Below are 19977 nucleotides of genomic sequence, written 5' to 3' on the forward strand. Positions count from 1 at the left end.
CTTTAAAGAGGGAAGAGAGGGGCGTGTGGGTTTGCACAAACTCTTTAACTTCTCACTGCAATATGAATAGCATTGTGAAACTGGTGAACACACAAAGAGTGAGATATAATTCAAAATTTATTTTAAGGTAGAACTGTGTGTAACGTGTGTTTTGGTCCATTGTGAAGATGCTAAAACAGAATGGTTTGGTCCGATGTGGCAGCAGGAATGCAGCTCTGCGGAGGGAAGGGGAGGGGCGATGGTATGTGACGCAGAACGAAGGAGGAGCCAGATGGTGGACGTATAAAATGTAAATAAGACGCCTTTGGTGGTCATAAATAATTTATAAAATGTAGAATAGTTTGTACATACGATGCTTTCTCTGGGGGAAATAATAAAATATTCGAAGCTTGCACCAAAAGAAATGACAATAATGCCACAATTCTCTAAAGAAAAGATTCTATTATACAATTATATAAACTTGTCTTTTATGCTTATGTTTGCTGCTTTTTAGTAACACTGTTTAGTCCTGTGTTCACAGGACGCCCACCCATGCAACAGAGAGTGAACAACTCTCACTGGACCAAGCTGTATAAATAAAGGTTGAAAGAATATTGATGATGATGTCAATTTATTGTTGCATCCATCACTTTGTTTCAGAGCTAGATGAACAACTACAGGCCAAATCACCTTCATTCCTGCACGTCCACCAACTGCCCTTCTCTCCCTTAATTAAATCCCATTGTTTTACACTTCAAAAGAATGTCTCCTCATGATATGTGTCCCACCCAAACTGGAACTACAACACGTGTCTCTACATTAAAGACGCAACAAGCTGCAGCCCTGTTCTGACTTAAAGTAAAAGTCATGACAAATTAACTTTAATTAACTTTTTAGGTAAAAGCCCAGACACTCCTATTATCAAAACAAATAGGAGGGTTGTGAAGGCGGCGGTGGCAGATGGATAGATGTCGGCGCCCTGCAGGTCCCGCCCGCCTGCTGCAGGGTTAAAGCCCATCAGCAGCATTAACACCAAAACTAATCTGTGGACCAGCTGCTTCTTCACTCTGCTGCATAAAACACAAGAGCAGAGGCCAAACAAGTTAGGCAAGCACGAGTTAAAGGACCGTTCACAACTATCACAGAACCTGCATTGTAACAAAGTGATGTCCTAGTAGTGTGTCCCATAGAGGCTGCAGTGTTCATTTACACAGTCAGAAAGGGTTAGACAGCAGCAACATCCTGCTGATTTATCTATTCTCAGACCCTGACCAGTAGTGAAGATAAGAATGTAAAGATTGTCTTGAGTGTGGTGCTATAAAAGAAAGGTCATGGGGTCCAGAGATGGAGACTCAAGTTTGAGACTTGAACTCGAGTTGCACTTAAAGGAATAATCCGGCCCAAAATGAAGCTAGGGGTTAATAGCACATGACTACCAAGTCGACCGTTCTCTGGGATGCTAATTGAATGTGACCAGTTTTAGCCCAAACCGCTAATTAGCTTTGTAAGTGTACGGAAAGTTTATTTAAAAGATAGTTTAGAAAGACAGTACCGTTCACGTATACATGCGGGCGCCATCTTGATAAAGCAGCCACGAGCAGTCGAACGACAAACGCCGTGCTTGAGCTAGGTTGCTGGTTACTGCTTGCATGGCGTTCGATGTTCGACTGGTTGTGACTGCTTTCCCAAGATGGCGCCCGCATGTATACGTGAACGGTATTGTCTTTATAAACTATCTTTTTAATAAACTGTCTGTACACTTACAAAGTTCTCAATGCTTCTGTTTACATGTAGGGACCCTGATTATGCTACCGTGGAAGTGTGGTGCTATTTTGAGCCTTGTTAGTGGTGTAGAAATAGAGATTTCCTTTTACTTTCCTCGTGCCCCGATGACTAGCGTTATAAGCTAATTAGCGGTTTGGGCTCAAACTGGTCACATTCGATTAGCATGAAAACATATCCCAGAGAACGGTCGACTCTGTACACCTGTGCTATTAACCCCTAGGTTCACTTTGCGCCGGATTTGTCCTGTAAGTCGCACACATAGTGACTTCAGACTTGACTTGAGACTCATCCTCAAAAGGACTCAACTCGGCCTCGAGATGCGGGACTCGTGAACAATCTTTTTTTTTTTAGGAACCGTATCATGAACGTTAATTACCCCCCTCCCTGCGTAACCTATAACCTCCCTATGTAAGACGTAATACTGCTGCGCGCCGCCACACGTGACTCGTGAGAGAGGACAACAAACATGTCGACTGCACCGGCAGCTGCTGTGCCATTCATCATAAGCTTTGGCTTTAAAAACTTTATACAACAAGGCTCAAACAAAAGAAGAGCTGAATGCAGAATATGTGGAGTCTAGCCCAGAGACTTGAGACTTGACTTGGACTCTAGCTCAGAGACTTGTGGGCATCTCTGATGGGGTCTGTACAATGTAAAGGGTTAATCGTCTGGAGGACAGGAATGGAATCAGGAAACATCATGACAATCTGATCGGTAGGTGTTGAGATATTTTTAGCCATAGCGGCACACTTTAGTCTAGACTGAAATATCTCAACAACTATAAGATGCATCTGATACAACCACTCATTTCTCCCTTTACTTTCCTTCAGTCTGTCGCACCTGCAAGCAGCTTCAGCTCCTGTCAACATCCTCAAAAAAAGGTCATGCGGTGTTTGGCTACAAATAAAGGGACAGATTACATAATAACAAGAGCGTTACCTCTTAAACAGAACCTGAAACCCTTGTGGCTGTGTTACGTTCTGGTCTATTTTCTGCTCCTGTGGTTGCAGACCAGATAAGATAAGAGAAACTGCATTGTCGCCTATCTACATAAAGCACAGTAGAGTTTCAAAGTTAAAATAATATAATTTAAATAGGCCTATTTGTTTGCAATTTTAAAAGAAGAATCTCTGGTATTTTGACTGAAATGGAGAAATTGTTCAAGATGTGTTGGAGGCAATTAGGGCTTCAGCGTCTCTGCATATAAATGTATTTCAGATATGGCACCACTAGATGGCGGTAAACACTGGGCTGTCCAACCTTACATCTCTGATTTCACCCAAACTTTACTGTACAACTCAACTGGGACAACATTACAAAACTGTAAAACATGAAACCTGCACACGCTGCTTAATTTTCTCCAAACTCTTTTTTTTCGGCACGTTTTTGTTCTGTTCATAAATAAAATGTATCTGAGATGAGCCTGCTGCAATTCGCAGCCGAATTTAATTTCTATGAATTACTTTCCACTTAAGGAATTGTTCATTATGTGATCCTTAATTACTCTCTATTGAGCAGGGCAGATTTCCCTCTTCACAGTTTTAAAGGTTTTTGTAGTAAATAAAGAGAAATTACATTGTTATACTTTTTCAGCCTGTTTCTGTGTTTGATAAATGACAATTCAGCAGAGTTAAATGATGCATTTGACCAATCAGATGGGCTGCACACCCCATAGAGCCCACATAACACATGAGCATGATTTCAATATTTGGAATATATACTGTATATCAATATTTCAAAACAAAGACTTCAAGAAAACATATAGGCCTATATAAGATTTTAATTTTAAAAAGTATATATTTTGCTGCAGATCAGAACAGTTGTTTGTTCGGGGAATTCATCAATCATCAACTAAATGGTTCAGACAAATGTGAAGAGCATCTGAAATGATGCCCTGTTCCCAGAATTCTCCTCTGTGGCCCAGACGTAACCTGGGCTCTTTGCTCTCAGTCTGCCAGTGTAATCTAATCAAAACTGCTGCAGAACGGCATGATGGGAGTCATCATGTCTGTCTGTGTCGTTTCCTGTCCGCAAGTTCAATCACGGATCAGACAACTGACTGATCACGGCCACTTTACACAGTGATTGGCCAGGCGTGAGAAAGTAAACAGGGTTTGAACTTTTTCATTTTTCACAGAACTACAAATGAGAGCAACACTATAAAGGTCTCCAAGGAGAGACTGTCTGAAAATGTGCTCTATTATCACCGTATTTAAACAATAGTGTCTCCCCCCCTCTTTTATGTGGCTTTTCACTCTGCCTTCGAGTGTCCGAGGCTGTTCTGAACAGCTATACCCTAAATGACATGTATAATCAGCATAATCCAATAGTCTGCAGCAGATTCAACCTCCAAAGATCGTACATTTATGAAATAAACTTCATGACAATCCATCAGGCACTCGTTTCCCTTAGAAATAGGGTGAGAAGCTCAGTCATCCGTGAAGAACTCGGAGTGGAGCTCCTTTGAGTCGAAAGGAGCCATTTGAGGTGGTTTGGTTATCTGGTAAGGATGCCCCCTGGGCGCCTCCTTAGGGAGGTATTCCAGGCATGTCGAGCTGGGAGGAGGCCTCGGGGAAGACCCAGGACTAGGTGGAGGGATTATATCTCCAACCTGGCCTGGGAACGCCTTGGGATCCCCCAGTCGGAGCTGGATAATGTGGCTCGGGAAAGGGAAGGGTCCCCTGCTGGAGCTGCTGCCCCCGCGACCCGACAGCGGACAAAGATGGATGGATGGACAATCTGTCAGTTGTTGAGTTAACCAGAGAATGTCTAATAAGGGGAGAACTTCCACTCTCGGGAAAATTCCGGGTTGGTACAATGGGGCTTAATAGGGAGTGAGATAGGGAGTGAACAGGCTCTCAATAGACAGTCTCTGAGTTAACCAAAGTTGTGGACAAAAACACAAACATTGACATCTCTAGAGCCAAAAAAAACTCAGAAGTTGCAGATAATTTAAAGTGCATGCAGACTTCAAGTTGATCAATACTTATGGCGTTTTTCCATTACATGGTACCTGCTCGCCTCTACTCGCCTCGACTCACCTCGACTCGACGCACTGTGCATCCGTTTTCCATTGCAGATTTTAGTACCGCCTCAGCGTGGCTGGTTGCCATAGCGGCGCCGCAGTAAACTGCCGTGACCTAACGCGACGCACCAACAGAACGTCGAAGGTGTGTTGTTGTTGCCACAGCCAGAAGACACATTTCATTTCAAACGTTTCAAATGCAGCAAAAAAAAACAAACCACAGCTGGCTAAACTATTTAAAAAGGGCGGGTTTGTTCAAGAAATTATATATTATATTTAGAAATAAAATGTACTTACAATATAATTAAATTGTTAAATATAGTTAAAATAGGAAATAGCCTGATGATTAAACATTTTAAGGGACTATTTTCAGTGTCTGGTCGGTGGTCTTGTCTTCCGGGGTACGGGGTTAATTCAAATCTGGGGACCCAATTTAAAATCTCGAAATCTAATTTTTGGAGAGTTTGAAAAAAATGGCACAACATTTTGTAACGACATTCATGGTTCTCAGACTTTGGCGACCCCCTGACCTTTGCGGTAACACCACCATGTGCTTCACGTTCCTGGTTTTGAGTCAAATGTCTCCACAACTCCTGGATGGATTGTTACTTTTCTCACCTTAGCGCAACTGGCAATTTAGATTCTAACAACACCATAACTGATGTACTGACCAAGTTCTATTAGTTTTACTGTTTTTCACATCATGCAAATAAACAAAACATCCGTCCTGGCGGACCTTTATGCTACAGGAGGCTTTTTTGTAGAGCACATTGAGCTGCATATGTGTGAGAAACGTCAAGTTAATCAGACTTACGTTGTGAGGGGTGTTTCCTTTCCAAAATTGCTTTTTTGATTGTTAATTATGGCGCCACCATGTGGCCGATTGGGCTCCAATTTCTTGGGTAAGGAATGCACATCATTCCCAGTCATTGGGCCAAGTTTTGGGTTTCTAGCTCATTCCAGTTTACGGAAATTTAAGCTGTGGCGGAAGATGACAAATAATAATAAACTGGAGCAAAAACAATAGGGTTCTCCTCCTTCGGGGTTTGAACTAGGTCTGCGGGATATGGAGAAAATCAAATATCACGATATTTTTGACCAAATACCTCAATACCGCAACGATATTGTAGTGTTGACTATTGGTGCTTTCACAAAATATTTACACAATGAGATTTTTGATAAAAAATTGTCAGTAATGTGGATGTAATGCAAAATAAGGCAAATAATATAACAGTTACAACAGTCTGGTAAGTTCAGAAAATGATGTAACTTTACTGTAATGCAGCCTTTAAAACCAGGAAAAGACACCACCTATGTCATTTCACGATATTACGATATCCAAAATCTAAGACGATATCTAGTCTCATATCGATATCAATATAATATCGATATATTGCCCAGCTCTAGTTTGAACCCTAATTAAACCCAGGAAATCGTCGTCCTCTGAAGGTCTTTAGACTCTAGAATGTGCTCCAGCCGGTTTACTGTCCAGGACTTCCTCTTTTGTTTCGTCCAAATGAGAGTTCTGTTGGGCACAGATGAGGAGGGGCCAACCCAACAATAGAGGGGCATCTCTGCCCCGAGAGCAGCCAGGGACCTGAGAGAGGGACGACAGGGGGACAGAGACAGTTCAGCAGCTTATCAGATGGACAACTTTTGTATATGAGGTTTAAAACACAAGAGACAAGAAACTCATCCAACAGGAGGCCTTGATCCTATACTCAGTCTGCAGGGACAGGAAGGTACGTTATCTTATCATAAATATTTTAATTTCCTCTTAAGTAGCAGATTTGGTCACAGTTAATGTCACAGGGTCACTTAGGTAAGCTAATGCTAACACTCAAACTCTGTGAGTTGGTTGAAAACGCTGTTTCCAGCAGACTTTTTCACGTTTCTAGTTGATTCATTTTAAAACGAGAACTAAAGTTTTGGTAATGATCCATAGGAGACATGGAAATAAAGGAGCAGCATTGTCCATGTGTTGCAGGGGGAACTAGTTATCCTACTAGCATCTTGGTTCCCACAGGGTGGATGCTAAAGTCCTTAGCAAGACATGCTACCATTTGCAACTTGCATTAGAGCAGAAGAACACGTAACAATTTAACCAATTTCTTACACTTTAGCCCACCGTTTCGGCATGTACAGAAATCCAAAGCTTGACAGACCTGCTGTTACTAGTCACGGTTGCTCAGCTGCGATTGGACAATTGCTGTTTGAAGGATTAGAGAATGGTCCATTCACTGATTTCAGATTCAGAAAAAATCTGCACTCAAATGCACTTTATTTTTGTAGGGAAAAGTTTGGGGTTTTCTAATTCACTTCAATACAGTTTTTGACAAACAACTGGTCAGTAATGTTTGAGATACTGGATGTTCCAGGGGGATAAGAAAATAGACAGACGGTCTTATTGGCTAAAATGTAAAAAAGTAAAACGTAAAACGCAGCTTGTCATTATTGCAGCAGTATGTTTGTTTATTTAGGATCCTCATTAGCTCCTGCATTGCAGGTGCTATTCTTCCTGAGGTCCTTACAACTCACTTGTAAGTGTGACAATGCAATAATACATTCACATAACATCATAAACAAATGAAAAATAAAAATTTTAAAACGAAAACTAAACATACATTATCATTTCTTGACAAAATACACACACATAAGACAAGGACAGACACATAGCTCCACCAGTGCAGTTATCGAGCATTCCTTACTTTTTAAAATTTTTTTTATATATAAACAAGTACATCCACATACTATCATACTATAACATGGCTTTCATCCTCTCTGGACACATCTCACAATTGCACAAACATACATATATTTTGTTAAACCTCAACCAATGTTGTTTCTTTGTCAACTCAACTTCTTTAAACAATAGATATGTTTTAACTAAACTTTTAAATCTCCTTTTACTGCTTTCCTGCTGTATTAGTCTTTGCTTTTGGTAAAGTAAAGTTACCTCTAGTCACATAATCATGTATATCTAAACTAAAAGGTAATTTATTATACAAAATAGATGATTTCTTTGTAACAAGAATATTCCTAAAAAAACACATAATGAATACAATAATCTATTTCTTAGGTTAGGTTCTTAGGTTGGTTATTCTACAAATAACCAACCTAAACATTTGTGCATTGTAACAACATTTATCCGATATCCACACCTAAGTGCTATACGGGCGGCTCTATTTTGAACCATTTGCAATTTAGTTATTTTTTCTTGAGTTGCATTAGACCATACCACTGATGGTGTCTGAGTGCTGATGTTATTAAAACTATAAAATCACATCTGGAAACTGAAAAGAAACCACTGGAACCTGGAGATGAACCAGATGTATTCAGTGTCTGTGAGAGTGATGGCGTGTAATGGCCTCATTTGTAGTTTGTTCAACATTTCAAAAAACCAACAAGGACTTTGTTTTCAAGCAGACTGAGGCCTAAAGTTGAGTTGCAATTGTACATTTTATCTGTGTTTCCATGTCAGTGACACACACTTTTCTACCTAGCATAGACAAGTGTATATACTGCAATAATTGAGTTAGGATAAGTAAATGTTTCATGTGATTTACTCAATAATGACTGAGTTGGAACAACTTAAAAAGTCCATGCAAATTGTTACCTTCATTTTTTTAAGTTGAGCCAGTGTATTATTTTTAAGAGTGTATATATACTTTAAATGTTCAAAGTCAATTAGTTGTTTGGTCTCTAAAATGTCAGAAAACGGTGAAAAATGTGGATCAGTGTTTCCCAAAGCCCAAGATGACGTCCTCAAATGTCTTGTTTTGTCCACAAGTAAAATATTCAGTTTACTGTCACAAAGGAAAGGAGATACTAGAACAATATTCACATTTAAGAAGCTGGAATCAGAGAATTTAATAAATAATAATAATAGTAATTATAATAATAATAAAATGTCTTAGAAATCTGGACTATATATATATATATATATATATATATATATATATATATATATGTATCTTGTTCTGTTCTGTACGTGCAATTATATTTGGGTCTCAATTCTGAGCATGTGATGGGATATTTTTTACATTAATTTTTTTTTTGCATGCACAAGTTCTATGTTGTAAAGAAAGTATTATGCAAGAAGTTTTGTCCTCCATATATAGTGTGTTTGCGATCATCCAGATCATCACATAAATGCACAATGATAACCTCTGGTGGGATGATCGGTCACGAGAGAGGTGGGGAAGATACAAAATAACAATCCTTGGGTTCTCAGCTAGTGTTTATATTTTGGACTTAGGCTGGATCACACTTCTCTTATTTTATATCTCCTCGCTCCTCGGGCTGAACCGGAAGTTGTTCTGGCCCTCCTTCGTAAAAGGCCGTCTCAAAGCTCTTATTCCTTCCCCGAGGAGCGAGGATGGAGGATGGATCTCGGAGGAGCTATGAGCGAGGATACACGAGAGCTGCCTTCCTGGAAGCTGTGCAGCTGAAAGCCGTTGCTAACTCTGCCCATACAGCTGACAAATTCACATGATGTTTCAGAGGAAAGGACGTCTCATCCTTCTAAAAACACATTTCCTCGTTTCCTCTCTCCTTGCATGAGTTGCTCGCATCTCTCCCATGCTTCCTCGTAGGATGGACTAAGACACAAGAAAGGGAAGCAATGGAAGGAACCGGGAATGCAATTTAAAACCCGGGATGCAGCCTAAATGTCTTCAAGGAAACCCCACACCCCACAGGGGACAAGGGTCCTCTACCAGCTCTGATCACATAGTGCGTGATCATTATCTTCACAGGAGAACAATCCCTTTTTTTGGACGCAGACGGAGAGTAAAAACCTTGAAGTGCAGACAAAAGACATGCTTGTTAATTGGTGGAGCATCACGCCAGTGTTGCTGTTCTCTTAGTTTGTGTCTGTTCAGCTCCACCGCAGTTTGGACCAGGTCTGAATGATTATCTGTTAAGGGTTCATTATGGGTCGGGTCAATGAAGACCTCTAGTCTGGAGAATAATATGTACACTCTGTCACATCTTAATGCAAAGCCATCACTCTCTCTCCCACACACACACACACACACACACACACACACACACACACACACACACACACACACACACACACACACACACACACACACACACACACACACATATTTCAAGGGCACGTTGGAAGTCGAATCAGCAGTCTGACTCAGACTTTCTGTGGTTTTAGAGCCCCCCCAAAGCTGAATAACGACAGTCACCCTGTCTCTGGTTGTTAGACATTAACACTGGATCATTAAATGCTAATTCAAGGCTGGCTTCATATTTTCCAGATTACACTGTAAACTAAATATTGGTCTGGATGGATATGACACCCCCGAATACAACATCTCTACATCCGCACACGCCGCTGCCCAAAAAACACCAGACTAAATCCAGCTGACACAAGCCTGCTAGCTTGAAGAGCTTTTTACCTATTTAGTAACTCTCTATTGAATGAGAATGATGAAAAAACAAAATGGCAAGGTGTCTGGACGTCCAAGTGCAGCTAAAACATAAAGCTACTGTGACTGAGCTAGCAATGTTCTTGTCTGGTTAGCTCATCCCGCAGGCTTGCTAAGTGTCAGCAATCTCACTAGCTTAGTCGCTAACGTAGCAATACGTCCAACACAGTTTATTTAAAGGATGTATTTGACTTCTGTCTCATACGAGGTCAAATAAAGCGGCGCCACACAACTACTAAATATTTAAGAAATGTTTATGTTTATTCTGAAACAATTCAAAAATCCTGTTGTCAGATGTAAATCTTTTTAAGAATGTACAGTACAAGCCAAAAGTTTGGACACACCTTCTCATTCAATGTGTTTCTTTATTTTCATGACTATTTACATTGTAGATTCTCACTGAAGGCATCAAAACTATGAATGAACACATATGGAATTATGTACTTCACAAAAAAGTGTGAAATAACTGAAAACATGTCTTATATTTTAGATTCTTCAAAGTCGCCACCCTTTGCTGTTTTTGATAACTCTGCAAACCCTTGGTGTTCTCTCAATGAGCTTCATGAGGTAGTCACCTGAAATGGTTTTCACTTCACAGGTGTGCTTTGTCAGGGTTAATTAGTGGAATTTTGTCCATTATTAATAAAAAAGCAAAGGGTTTTTGTATTCGTGAGCAGCCTAGCCGCTGCATTTTTGACCATCTGAAGCCTTAAGTAGCCTTAACTCCTGATCGTTGCAGGTATAGCAGCTTTAATGTTTATTATGGACATCAGCTTAGTTAATTGTGTAAATTAGCGCACCAGAGCATGTGAGCGGAGTCGTGTGGTGAGAATTTCTGCTCATCGCTCCCTCCGCCGCTCTCCCACCCAAAGCCGCGCTCAACTCAGATTTCCCCCCCGCTCCAAATCAATGAACGGTGCCCACCTTCCCTTCACGCCTGGAGCTTAGTCAGCAAAAAGTCAGTCAGATGACTGGCACTGGCGCCATGGAGAAGGAAGGCGGACTCCGTTCATCTGCATGTACTGTGCTGCAGTAACACAGAGACGGGCTTGGGCATTATTCAAACTCATGATTTAAGCCGTAACAGAGCAAAATTGGAGAGGGGTAGATAAGGTGACGCTCTAACATTTTAAAAATCTGCTCTCCGCTCAATCCAAAATCCTCCTTCTTGTGCTTCCCGCTCGCGCTCCGCTCACATGCTCTGTAGCACGCTAACACAGATAGGTCATTAGCAGGGTTCAAAATTTACTTTTTTCTCCACCAGCCAAATGGCAAGTGAATATTCATGTCACCTGCGACTCAATAGATTACCTTTTTTGGGGGGGCTGGTGAGTGAATCAAATCTACCAGCCACTTGCATATTTTAACAGCATTTGGCAGGTGGATGGTGCTAATTTTAAACCCTGGTCATTACTGTTGCAGGTATTTGGTCATAAACCAAAGTAATGAACAAATGGAAGATTTTGACCCGATGATGGTGCTGAATGAAAACGTAAGGGATCACTGAAGTTGCACAGTTCATTCTCTAAAGACCATGGATGTCTGAACTAAATTTGAATGTAAATCCATCCAGTATTTATAATTCCAGTCTGCACCAAAGTGGTGGACTGACCAACTGAGATTGCGATCCCTAAAGCCATGCCAGTAGCGTGAGGGTTCATCATGATGGTTGGCTCACACTGACCCAGTTTACCCCTCGTCCTCATCTGGATCCAATCAGTTGAGTTCCGCTGCTCTTTGCCGTTTTGTTGTGTCTGTCTGAGCAAAAACTGAGTCTCCTGTGTCAGTTTGGGGGGTCTTTCTTGTGGTCTGTAGTTGTCGTGTTTCCAGGCCTTTTGGTGGTTTGGAGGACAGCCTGAGTGGCTTCACCGCACTCTGTTTGTCTTGGATCAGCATCTGCAGAAAAACCTTTCAGCTGGGGGGATTATGAAACTGGTGCGAGCCTGAAGAAATGCTTTTCTAAACTGAGCCGGAATACGACAAAACTTTCTGATACATTACAGCCTTCTTAAAATGTTTTGAAGGAAACATTTTGACAATTGTTTTGTTACTGTTAACTCCACTTCTTCCACGGTTTTCTCCTCCAGCCCTCCACTCACTGATCCACATCCAAGATTACTGTGATCATAAAGTTCTCATGCCATTAAATTCAGCAGAAAACCTAAGATGAATGAAAAGTTTAAATGATCGGAGAAGCCTCAGCCCACCGGCGGTTTCCTGCTCCGCTACTCTGGTTACAATCACGCACAAATAATGATGGGAGATTTTCCGTGGCGTCCTTGGAAGCAACCTCAGTGGCCATAATTCCCAAGAGTGGGGTCACGATGTCTTCGGAAAAACTGAAATATGAATTACTTGCATATGAGGGGGCGCCAAGAGCAATTAGATGGGGCTCTTAAATAAAGAGCTGGAGGGAACAGTTTTGGAGGAATGGCAGAGAAAAAACTAAAAGGCAGAGCCACAAAGAGACTAACCATGTATTTGAGTATGTACTAAAAGAGTAATGGGGTTTTTAAGCTTGGTAGTTGTATTTCCTAAATAAAAAGATTTAATTTCAGCCAGTTTAGTTGAGAAATATTGCTGAAATTTCCCAGGTGAGCATTTTGCATTCGTAATGCTCCAAGTGTGTAAAGGCCTTAATTCTGAAACAATTCAAAGATCAATTTAAGACATATGTTGATTTACAGTAAGAGTTATTTCTGCACTGTAAGTTGACACAAAAATCTGTACAGCAGCAAAAATGTCATCCATGTTCGTCAACATTTTCATGATTGTATTTCTGTCTGTTTCTGTGTGGGAAGACGACAATCTGAATATATATGCACATTTCTGACATATAACTATAATAGCTGCAGTAGATGGGTTTTTCACCAAAGCAGTATTATATCTTTGGGATGTTTTTGATTTTTTAATGAATTAAATCAGTAAAAATCAGCCCTCAGTAGAGTTTACAGGACGTTTTGACTGTAGACAAAGGGTCTCTAAGGGCGCTTTCACACCTGTAGTTTGGTAGACTCGGTGCGATTCTGGGGTGAAGTTGCAACATTGTTGCATTTTTCATGTGGTTTGGTTAGTTTTCACACTGCACTTTGTCAAATGCAACAAACATTGTAATCAAATGTCACACGGTCGACTTGCTGACACTCAGTGACACTTCCTGGTCCCAGAAATAATGCAACACCAAATTTATAACGTCTTGGGTGTTCTTTAAAGGCTAACAATGTGAGCAGCTGCTAGACAGCGAGTGAAGGAGAGGGCGGCCCTGATGAGAGAGATGATAATGTGTTTTCACACAGACGACGAGCAAGTTGTGGTCATATTAGGTTATGGATTTGAAAGTTATCATCCCTTAAATCATATGTAAGTGCGTCAATTGTGTGCAAGGTTGAAATAACAAGTGAATGCACAGTTTTTTGGTTCACTTCCTATATTTGGGTAAGATCTCACCTGAAGTGAACCGAAATCTAGGGCACTTGGAAGCGAACTGAGACCCCAAACCAGTTTGTTTCGAATGAACTTTCACACCACCCCAAAACCAGCCGGACTATCCGACAACACGCTCCAGGGTTCCTATAAACGCACCAAACAGCTCAGGTGTGAAAGCAATCCCAAGACTCTAAGTTACTGGTTAGAGTTTTAATGGGTGGAAAGTAAGTAAAAGGGGAGAGCTTTTCCGGACTGCTCTCCCCGTCCACACTGTCTCTGCTGCCTTGGGGATTTGAACCTGCATCCTTTTCATCACAGTCCCGCTCCCGCTGACAACAGAGGAGCTTTGTGTTTTGTTGTGTTGTGGAATTTGGAGCATTCACTTCAACGATCATCACTCATGTGTCCTCTCAGAGGCCTGCCTGATTATCTCTGCTCACTGAAGCTCATATAATGTTTATTTTCCCTCCAAACATGTCAATTATCTCTCCTCTGCCTGTGTAGGACCACTAATTGCTCCATGAGGAATCAGGGGCCATGGTGCTGATGGGGCTCCATCTGCTTGCACTGGCCCTGTGGGTTGGCGTTGGAGTAAAGCTCCAAGTTCGGGGCGACCAGATAAAGCCGACCGTAGCACCTCTGATCCCTCACCGGCCTTTTGTCGTAGTGTGGAACGCTCCTACTGAATCCTGCCGCCTTCGATTCAAGGTGGACTTGGACCTCAGCGTTTTCGACATCGTAGCGAACCTCAACGAGACCCTAAGCGGACCAAATGTCACCATATTCTACCACAGCCACTTGGGATACTACCCATACTACTCCAACTCCGGGGTCCCTATCAACGGTGGACTGCCGCAGAACCAGAGCATCTCCAAACACCTGAACAAGGCCCGGGCGGACATCGACAAGCTAATCCCCCACAAGGATTTTCGAGGCCTTGGTGTCATCGACTGGGAGAACTGGAGGCCTCAGTGGGTCCGAAACTGGGGCTCAAAGGACATCTACCGCAACAAGTCCAAGGAACAAATCCGGAAACTTCACCCGAACTGGCCGGAGAGCAAGGTGGAGAAGGAAGCGAAGGAAGGCTTCGAGAGGGCTGGGCAGACCTTCATGAACCTGACTTTAGCCCTGACTGAAAGCCGCAGGCCGGACGGGCTGTGGGGGTTTTACCTGTTCCCAGACTGCTACAACTACGGGTACAAGCAGCACCCGCAGCGGTACACCGGCGAATGCCCAAACGTTGAGCACGTACGCAACGACCATCTGATGTGGCTCTGGAAGGAGAGCACGGCCCTCTACCCATCCATCTACCTGGACTACGAGCTCAAGTCCTCCGCCAACACTGTCAAGTTCGTCCACTATCGAGTCAAGGAAGCCATGAGGATCGCATCCATCGCCCGCACAGACTTCACCTTGCCAGTGTTTGTCTACTCCAGACCTTTCTACGCCTACACTTTTCTGGTTCTTTCAGAGGTAAAGTTTTCAGTTCTAAGCCACAAACCTTTACAATTGAACCTTCTGTCATGATGGTTGCTTGTTCATACCTGGTGCGGCACTTTGTGTGAATATTGTAATTAAACAGTTTTTAGCCATTCTCTTTGCAGCAACGGTATAGGTGAGCATGTACCTTAAAGATGCTTTCCCAGACACTTCTTAGTATCTTTGTAGCCCCGAGATAATTTGTAGATTATAAAGGCAATCATAACTAGCCAGTTTTAGATTCAGTTTTTGATTTAGATTTGTTTCCTAAGCTAAAAATGTCACAAAAAATGTCGTGTTTCAGAGCGATCTGGTTCATACCATCGGGGAGAGCGCCGTCTTGGGAGCGTCAGGCGTCGTTCTCTGGGGATCATCAGAGTACTCACGATCAAAGGTAACGGTAAAAAGTGTACCCAAAAAATATTGTTCAAACTGGAGAGTTAGAACTGATTAAAACAGTGCTAACTTAAAATAAAGTTTCAATACAAAATTCAATGTCCAAAAGCTTTAAATGCACTTAAACTCAGTGTAAATTAATAGCCTTAAACAGAGTGCATGTTATATAGCATTGTACATCATAGCATACATTCACATAAAACGAGCCACAAAGCATTCAGGAACAATACATTTTAAAGACAAAGTGCGGTCACTGGGCATAAAACAAGGCTTCATAGTTTCTGATGTCATTGTTCTCTCCTCCAGAACCAAATGTTTCCGAAAATAGTGATTTTTTTTTTTTTCTGACCAAACTTTCACAAACCAGGAGACAAAGAATCTGATTTATGTGTGAAAGTTTCAGAATTTCTGTTGGTGTCTGTGGATTTTCTTACATCCTGTTTACAGCAGACTCAGCTGTAAATCTAGGACAAGAATCTGTCTTGTAATCATCACTGAAGAGGACATACTATGACACAACTGAAATTAGCTTAAAGGTCCCATGGCATGAAAATGTCACTTTATGAGTTTTTTTTTTAACATTAATACGCGTTCCCCCAGCCTGCCTATGGTCCCCCAGTGGCTAGAAATGGTGATAGGTGTAAACCGAGCCCTGGGTATCCTGCTCTGCCTTTGAGAAAATGAAAGCTCAGATGGGCCGATCTGGAATCTTCTCCTTATGAGGTCATAAGGAGCAAGGTTACCTCCCCTTTCTCTGCTTTGCACGCCCAGAGAATTTGGCCCCCCCATGAGAGAGAGACATTATGGCTTTCAAACGAGCAAAGTGGCAGTTGGTCAAGGTCTATATAAAAGAGACTTCAGATACAGTATTAGGGGACCACTAAGGCCTATATAAAAGAGACTTCAGATACAGTATTAGGGGACCACTAAGGCCTATATAAAAGAGACTTCAGATACAGTATTAGGGTACCACTAAGGCCTATATAAAAGAGACTTCAGATACAGTATTAGGGGACCATTAAGGTCTATATAAAAGAGACTTCAGATACAGTATTAAGGGACCACTAAGGTCTATATAAAAGAGACTTCAGATACAGTATTAGGGGACCACTAAGGTCTATATAAAAGAGACTTCAGATACAGTATTAGGGCACCACTAAGGTCTATATAAAAGAGACTTCAGATACAGTATTAGGGGACCACTAAGGTCTATATAAAAGAGACTTCAGATACAGTATCAGGGGACCACTAAGGTCTATATAAAAGAGACTTCAGATACAGTATTAGGGGACCACTAAGGTCTATATAAAAGAGACTTCAGATACAGTATTAGGGGGCCACTAAGGTCTATATAAAAGAGACTTCAGATACAGTATTAGGGGACCACTAAGGTCTATATAAAAGAGACTTCAGATACAGTATTAAGGGACCACTGAGGCCTATATAAAAGCATCCAAAGAGCACCATGTCATGGGACCTTTAATCTCACTTGAGTTGAATATTTCCATTCTTGAAACCTTTTACGTATCACTGTAAAGTCCAGCAAACTGTCAGCAATCCCAGCCTCCTCCCTTATTGTGAACAGAATTATTTTTTTATGTTTTTGAGTTCATTTTACAGACAGTGTCTTTTTTTTGTCCTGCCTTTTTCAGAGAAACTGCTTGACAGTGAAGAAGTACATCGACGGCCCGCTGGGACATTATGTCATCAACGTCACTTCCGCCGCCAAGCTGTGCAGTAAAGCGCTTTGCAAGAAGAATGGCAGGTGCGTCCGCAAGAGCCTGGACTCGGGCGCTTATCTGCACCTGAACCCGCGCTTCTTCCACATCCACCGCAACCCGACGCCCAGGGGGCCCCGCTTCCACGTCAGCGGCCACCTCAACAACCTCGACATCCTGGAAATGAAGCACAAGTTCACCTGCCAGTGCTACCAGGGCTGGACGGGTGTTTACTGCGAGATGCCCCAGGCTCCTCCCCCTGCTCCTCCTCCCCCACCTCAACCTGCCTTCCCTCTGCCTCATCCCAGAGAGAACAGCCTGCTGGGAGACATCCTACTCATCCTGTCACTCCATTTCTCTTGTCTCTGTATCATCATGTTCCTGGGACTCTGTCTGATTATCAAGTGTCTGATACTGGAGACTTAGTTTTAGAGTTTTAGCCAGACCCAAAGCTGCAGTTCCTCTAATGTCCACAAGAAAACTATTGAAATTAATGGGAAAACCTCCAAGTTCTCTCTACAAACGCCAACAAATACAGTCAGTATTACTTCATCTAATGTGTGTCTTGGTTTTGATTTAAACAAATGGCTTTTTAGTTAAAGGTCCCATGGCATGAACATTTCACTTTATGAGGTTTTTTAACATTAATATGAGTTCCCCCAGCCTGCCTATGGTCCCCCAGTGGCTAGAAATGGTGATAGGTGTAAACCGAGCCCTGGGTATCCTGCTCTGCCTTTGAGAAAATGAAAGCTCAGATGGGCCGATCTGGAATCTTCTCCTTATGAGGTCATAAGGAGCAAGGTTACCTCCCCTTTCTCTGCTTTGCCCGCCCAGAGAATTTGGCCCACCCATGAGAGAGAGACATCATGGCTTTCAAACAAGCAAACTGGCAGTTGGTCAAGGCCACACCCCCACCCTCCACCCTCAATAGCTACAGACACAGAAATGGCACATCCTAAGGAAAGCTCATTGTGGGACTGGCTCTAGTGGCTGTAATTCTGCACCAAGGCTGAATTTCGGGAAAGAGACTTCAGATACAGTATTAGGGGACCATTAAGGCCTATATAAAAGAGACTTCAGATACAGTATTAGGGGACCACTAAGGTCTATATAAAAGAGACTTCAGATACAGTATTAGGGGACCACTAAGGTCTATATAAAAGAGACTTCAGATACAGTATTAGGGGACCACTAAGGTCTATATAAAAGAGACTTCAGATACAGTATTAGGGGACCACTAAGGTCTATATAAAAGAGACTTCAGATACAGTATTAGGGGACCACTAAGGTCTATATAAAAGAGACTTCAGATACAGTATTAGGGGACCACTAAGGTCTATATAAAAGAGACTTCAGATACAGTATTAGGGGACCACTAAGGTCTATATAAAAGAGACTTCAGATACAGTATTAGGGGACCACTAAGGTCTATATAAAAGCATCCAAAGAGCACCGTGTCATGGGACCTTTAAAGGAATATTTCACTAAAAAAACTATGTTTTAAGTATCAAACACGCCTGTAGGCTCAAAAGGGTTCCACTAAAAAGTTTGTAGCTTTCTCTTTCACAAAAGATGGATTCACAATCGTGACTGTGGCTCACTTACCTTGCATGGCAGCTGGATTTTCGTGGTATCACAAGATCACACCAGAATTGCGGGATCACATTTCACACGAAAATCCATCTTGTCATGTTTCAAGTAATGCGTTTATGTCTGAACTACCAGCTTACCGAACCAATCAGCGTCTGATGAGGAGCCACTGGCAGTTACGGCCGTGGTTGAGGGGTGACGGCCCCGGCGTGACAAACAGATGGTTCGTCCTGGCCTTTTACAAACAGTTTCCAACAAGGGTTTCTCAGATGATTCTGTGTTAATAAAGCATTTGGCCCGTCAGATTTAGTGTTTTTACAGCACAAAAAAAAAGGAATCAAACATCCACAGAAACTTCTGAAACCAGTGAACCAACTGTCATCTCTGCCCGTCAATCGACCATTTTCTGCCATTTTTCCAGGTCAGGTACATCATACAGGAGTAGGACATCCCTCTTCCTCATCCACGTCCTCCAGCTCCCTGTGCATTTGTTTCTAAGGCAACAACAACTACAACAACAACAGTACTTTCATTCAAAATCAAATCAAAGTGTACCACATTCACTGTTTATCGTGCATGGATAACCTATCAATTACAAAATACATTTTTCACTGTAAGCCTGCCATCTTGTTTGACAAGTTTCTGTAGAGGTTTTAAAACTTTTAGGCCAATGGAACTGCAAGCTCCAAACATTTCAGAGCATACGGGAGGTGAATATACTAAAAAGACGGCATGTTGCAGACTTACTTTTGTATCCGATTTCTGATCATGTATCTGTAAGTTGACTCGTTTGCTGAAAAACCTTTAGAGGAAAACTGGAACGAAAGAAAGGGATCTGGAGTTCATTTTCTTTAGCAGGATGACAAAACAAACATTGCGCGTCTACATAAACCTCTGAAAACAATCAATAAATCACAGAAATCCTAGAAGACAGTTCAGTGTCGCACAGTCACAGACGTTTGTTTAAAATCGGGATAATGACTGTAATGAGGCTGACATCGCAAGGCAGCACTACATCAGGAAATCTGGGTGGTGATGCAGTCATTTAAATGAGTCACAGCGAGCTGCGGCGGGACGGGTCACATGACCAAAACACTTTAACAATAGTCTCTGTTTGTCCCACGGGAAAGGG

The 19977-nt window shown here is 42.0% G+C and overlaps 1 protein-coding gene across 1 annotated transcript; it reads left to right on the forward strand.

Annotated features, from left to right (window-relative positions):
* The first annotated feature begins 6359 nt into the window (after positions 1-6359).
* hyal6 (hyaluronoglucosaminidase 6) lies at positions 6360-17807 on the forward strand. Its single transcript, XM_039809769.1, has 4 exons — positions 6360-6531; positions 14167-15135; positions 15446-15535; positions 17190-17807. The coding sequence occupies exons 2-4, from the start codon at positions 14200-14202 to the stop codon at positions 17679-17681; spliced, it is 1518 nt and encodes a 505-aa protein (XP_039665703.1). The 5' UTR covers positions 6360-6531; positions 14167-14199; the 3' UTR covers positions 17682-17807.
* The last annotated feature ends 2170 nt before the right edge of the window (positions 17808-19977 follow it).

Source organism: Perca fluviatilis, chromosome 8, assembly GCF_010015445.1.
Source record: "Perca fluviatilis chromosome 8, GENO_Pfluv_1.0, whole genome shotgun sequence".
Taxonomy (NCBI): Eukaryota; Metazoa; Chordata; class Actinopteri; order Perciformes; family Percidae; genus Perca; species Perca fluviatilis.

Bases quoted from the DNA above. Each gene is read 5' to 3' on its own strand.
- hyal6 (XM_039809769.1), top strand. From the start codon at position 14,200: ATGGTGCTGATGGGGCTCCATCTGCTTGCACTGGCCCTGTGGGTTGGC. The intron at 15,136-15,445 runs GTAAAGTTTTCA...GTCGTGTTTCAG, and splicing joins CTTTTCTGGTTCTTTCAGAG to AGCGATCTGGTTCATACCAT. The intron at 15,536-17,189 runs GTAACGGTAAAA...TGCCTTTTTCAG, and splicing joins CAGAGTACTCACGATCAAAG to AGAAACTGCTTGACAGTGAA.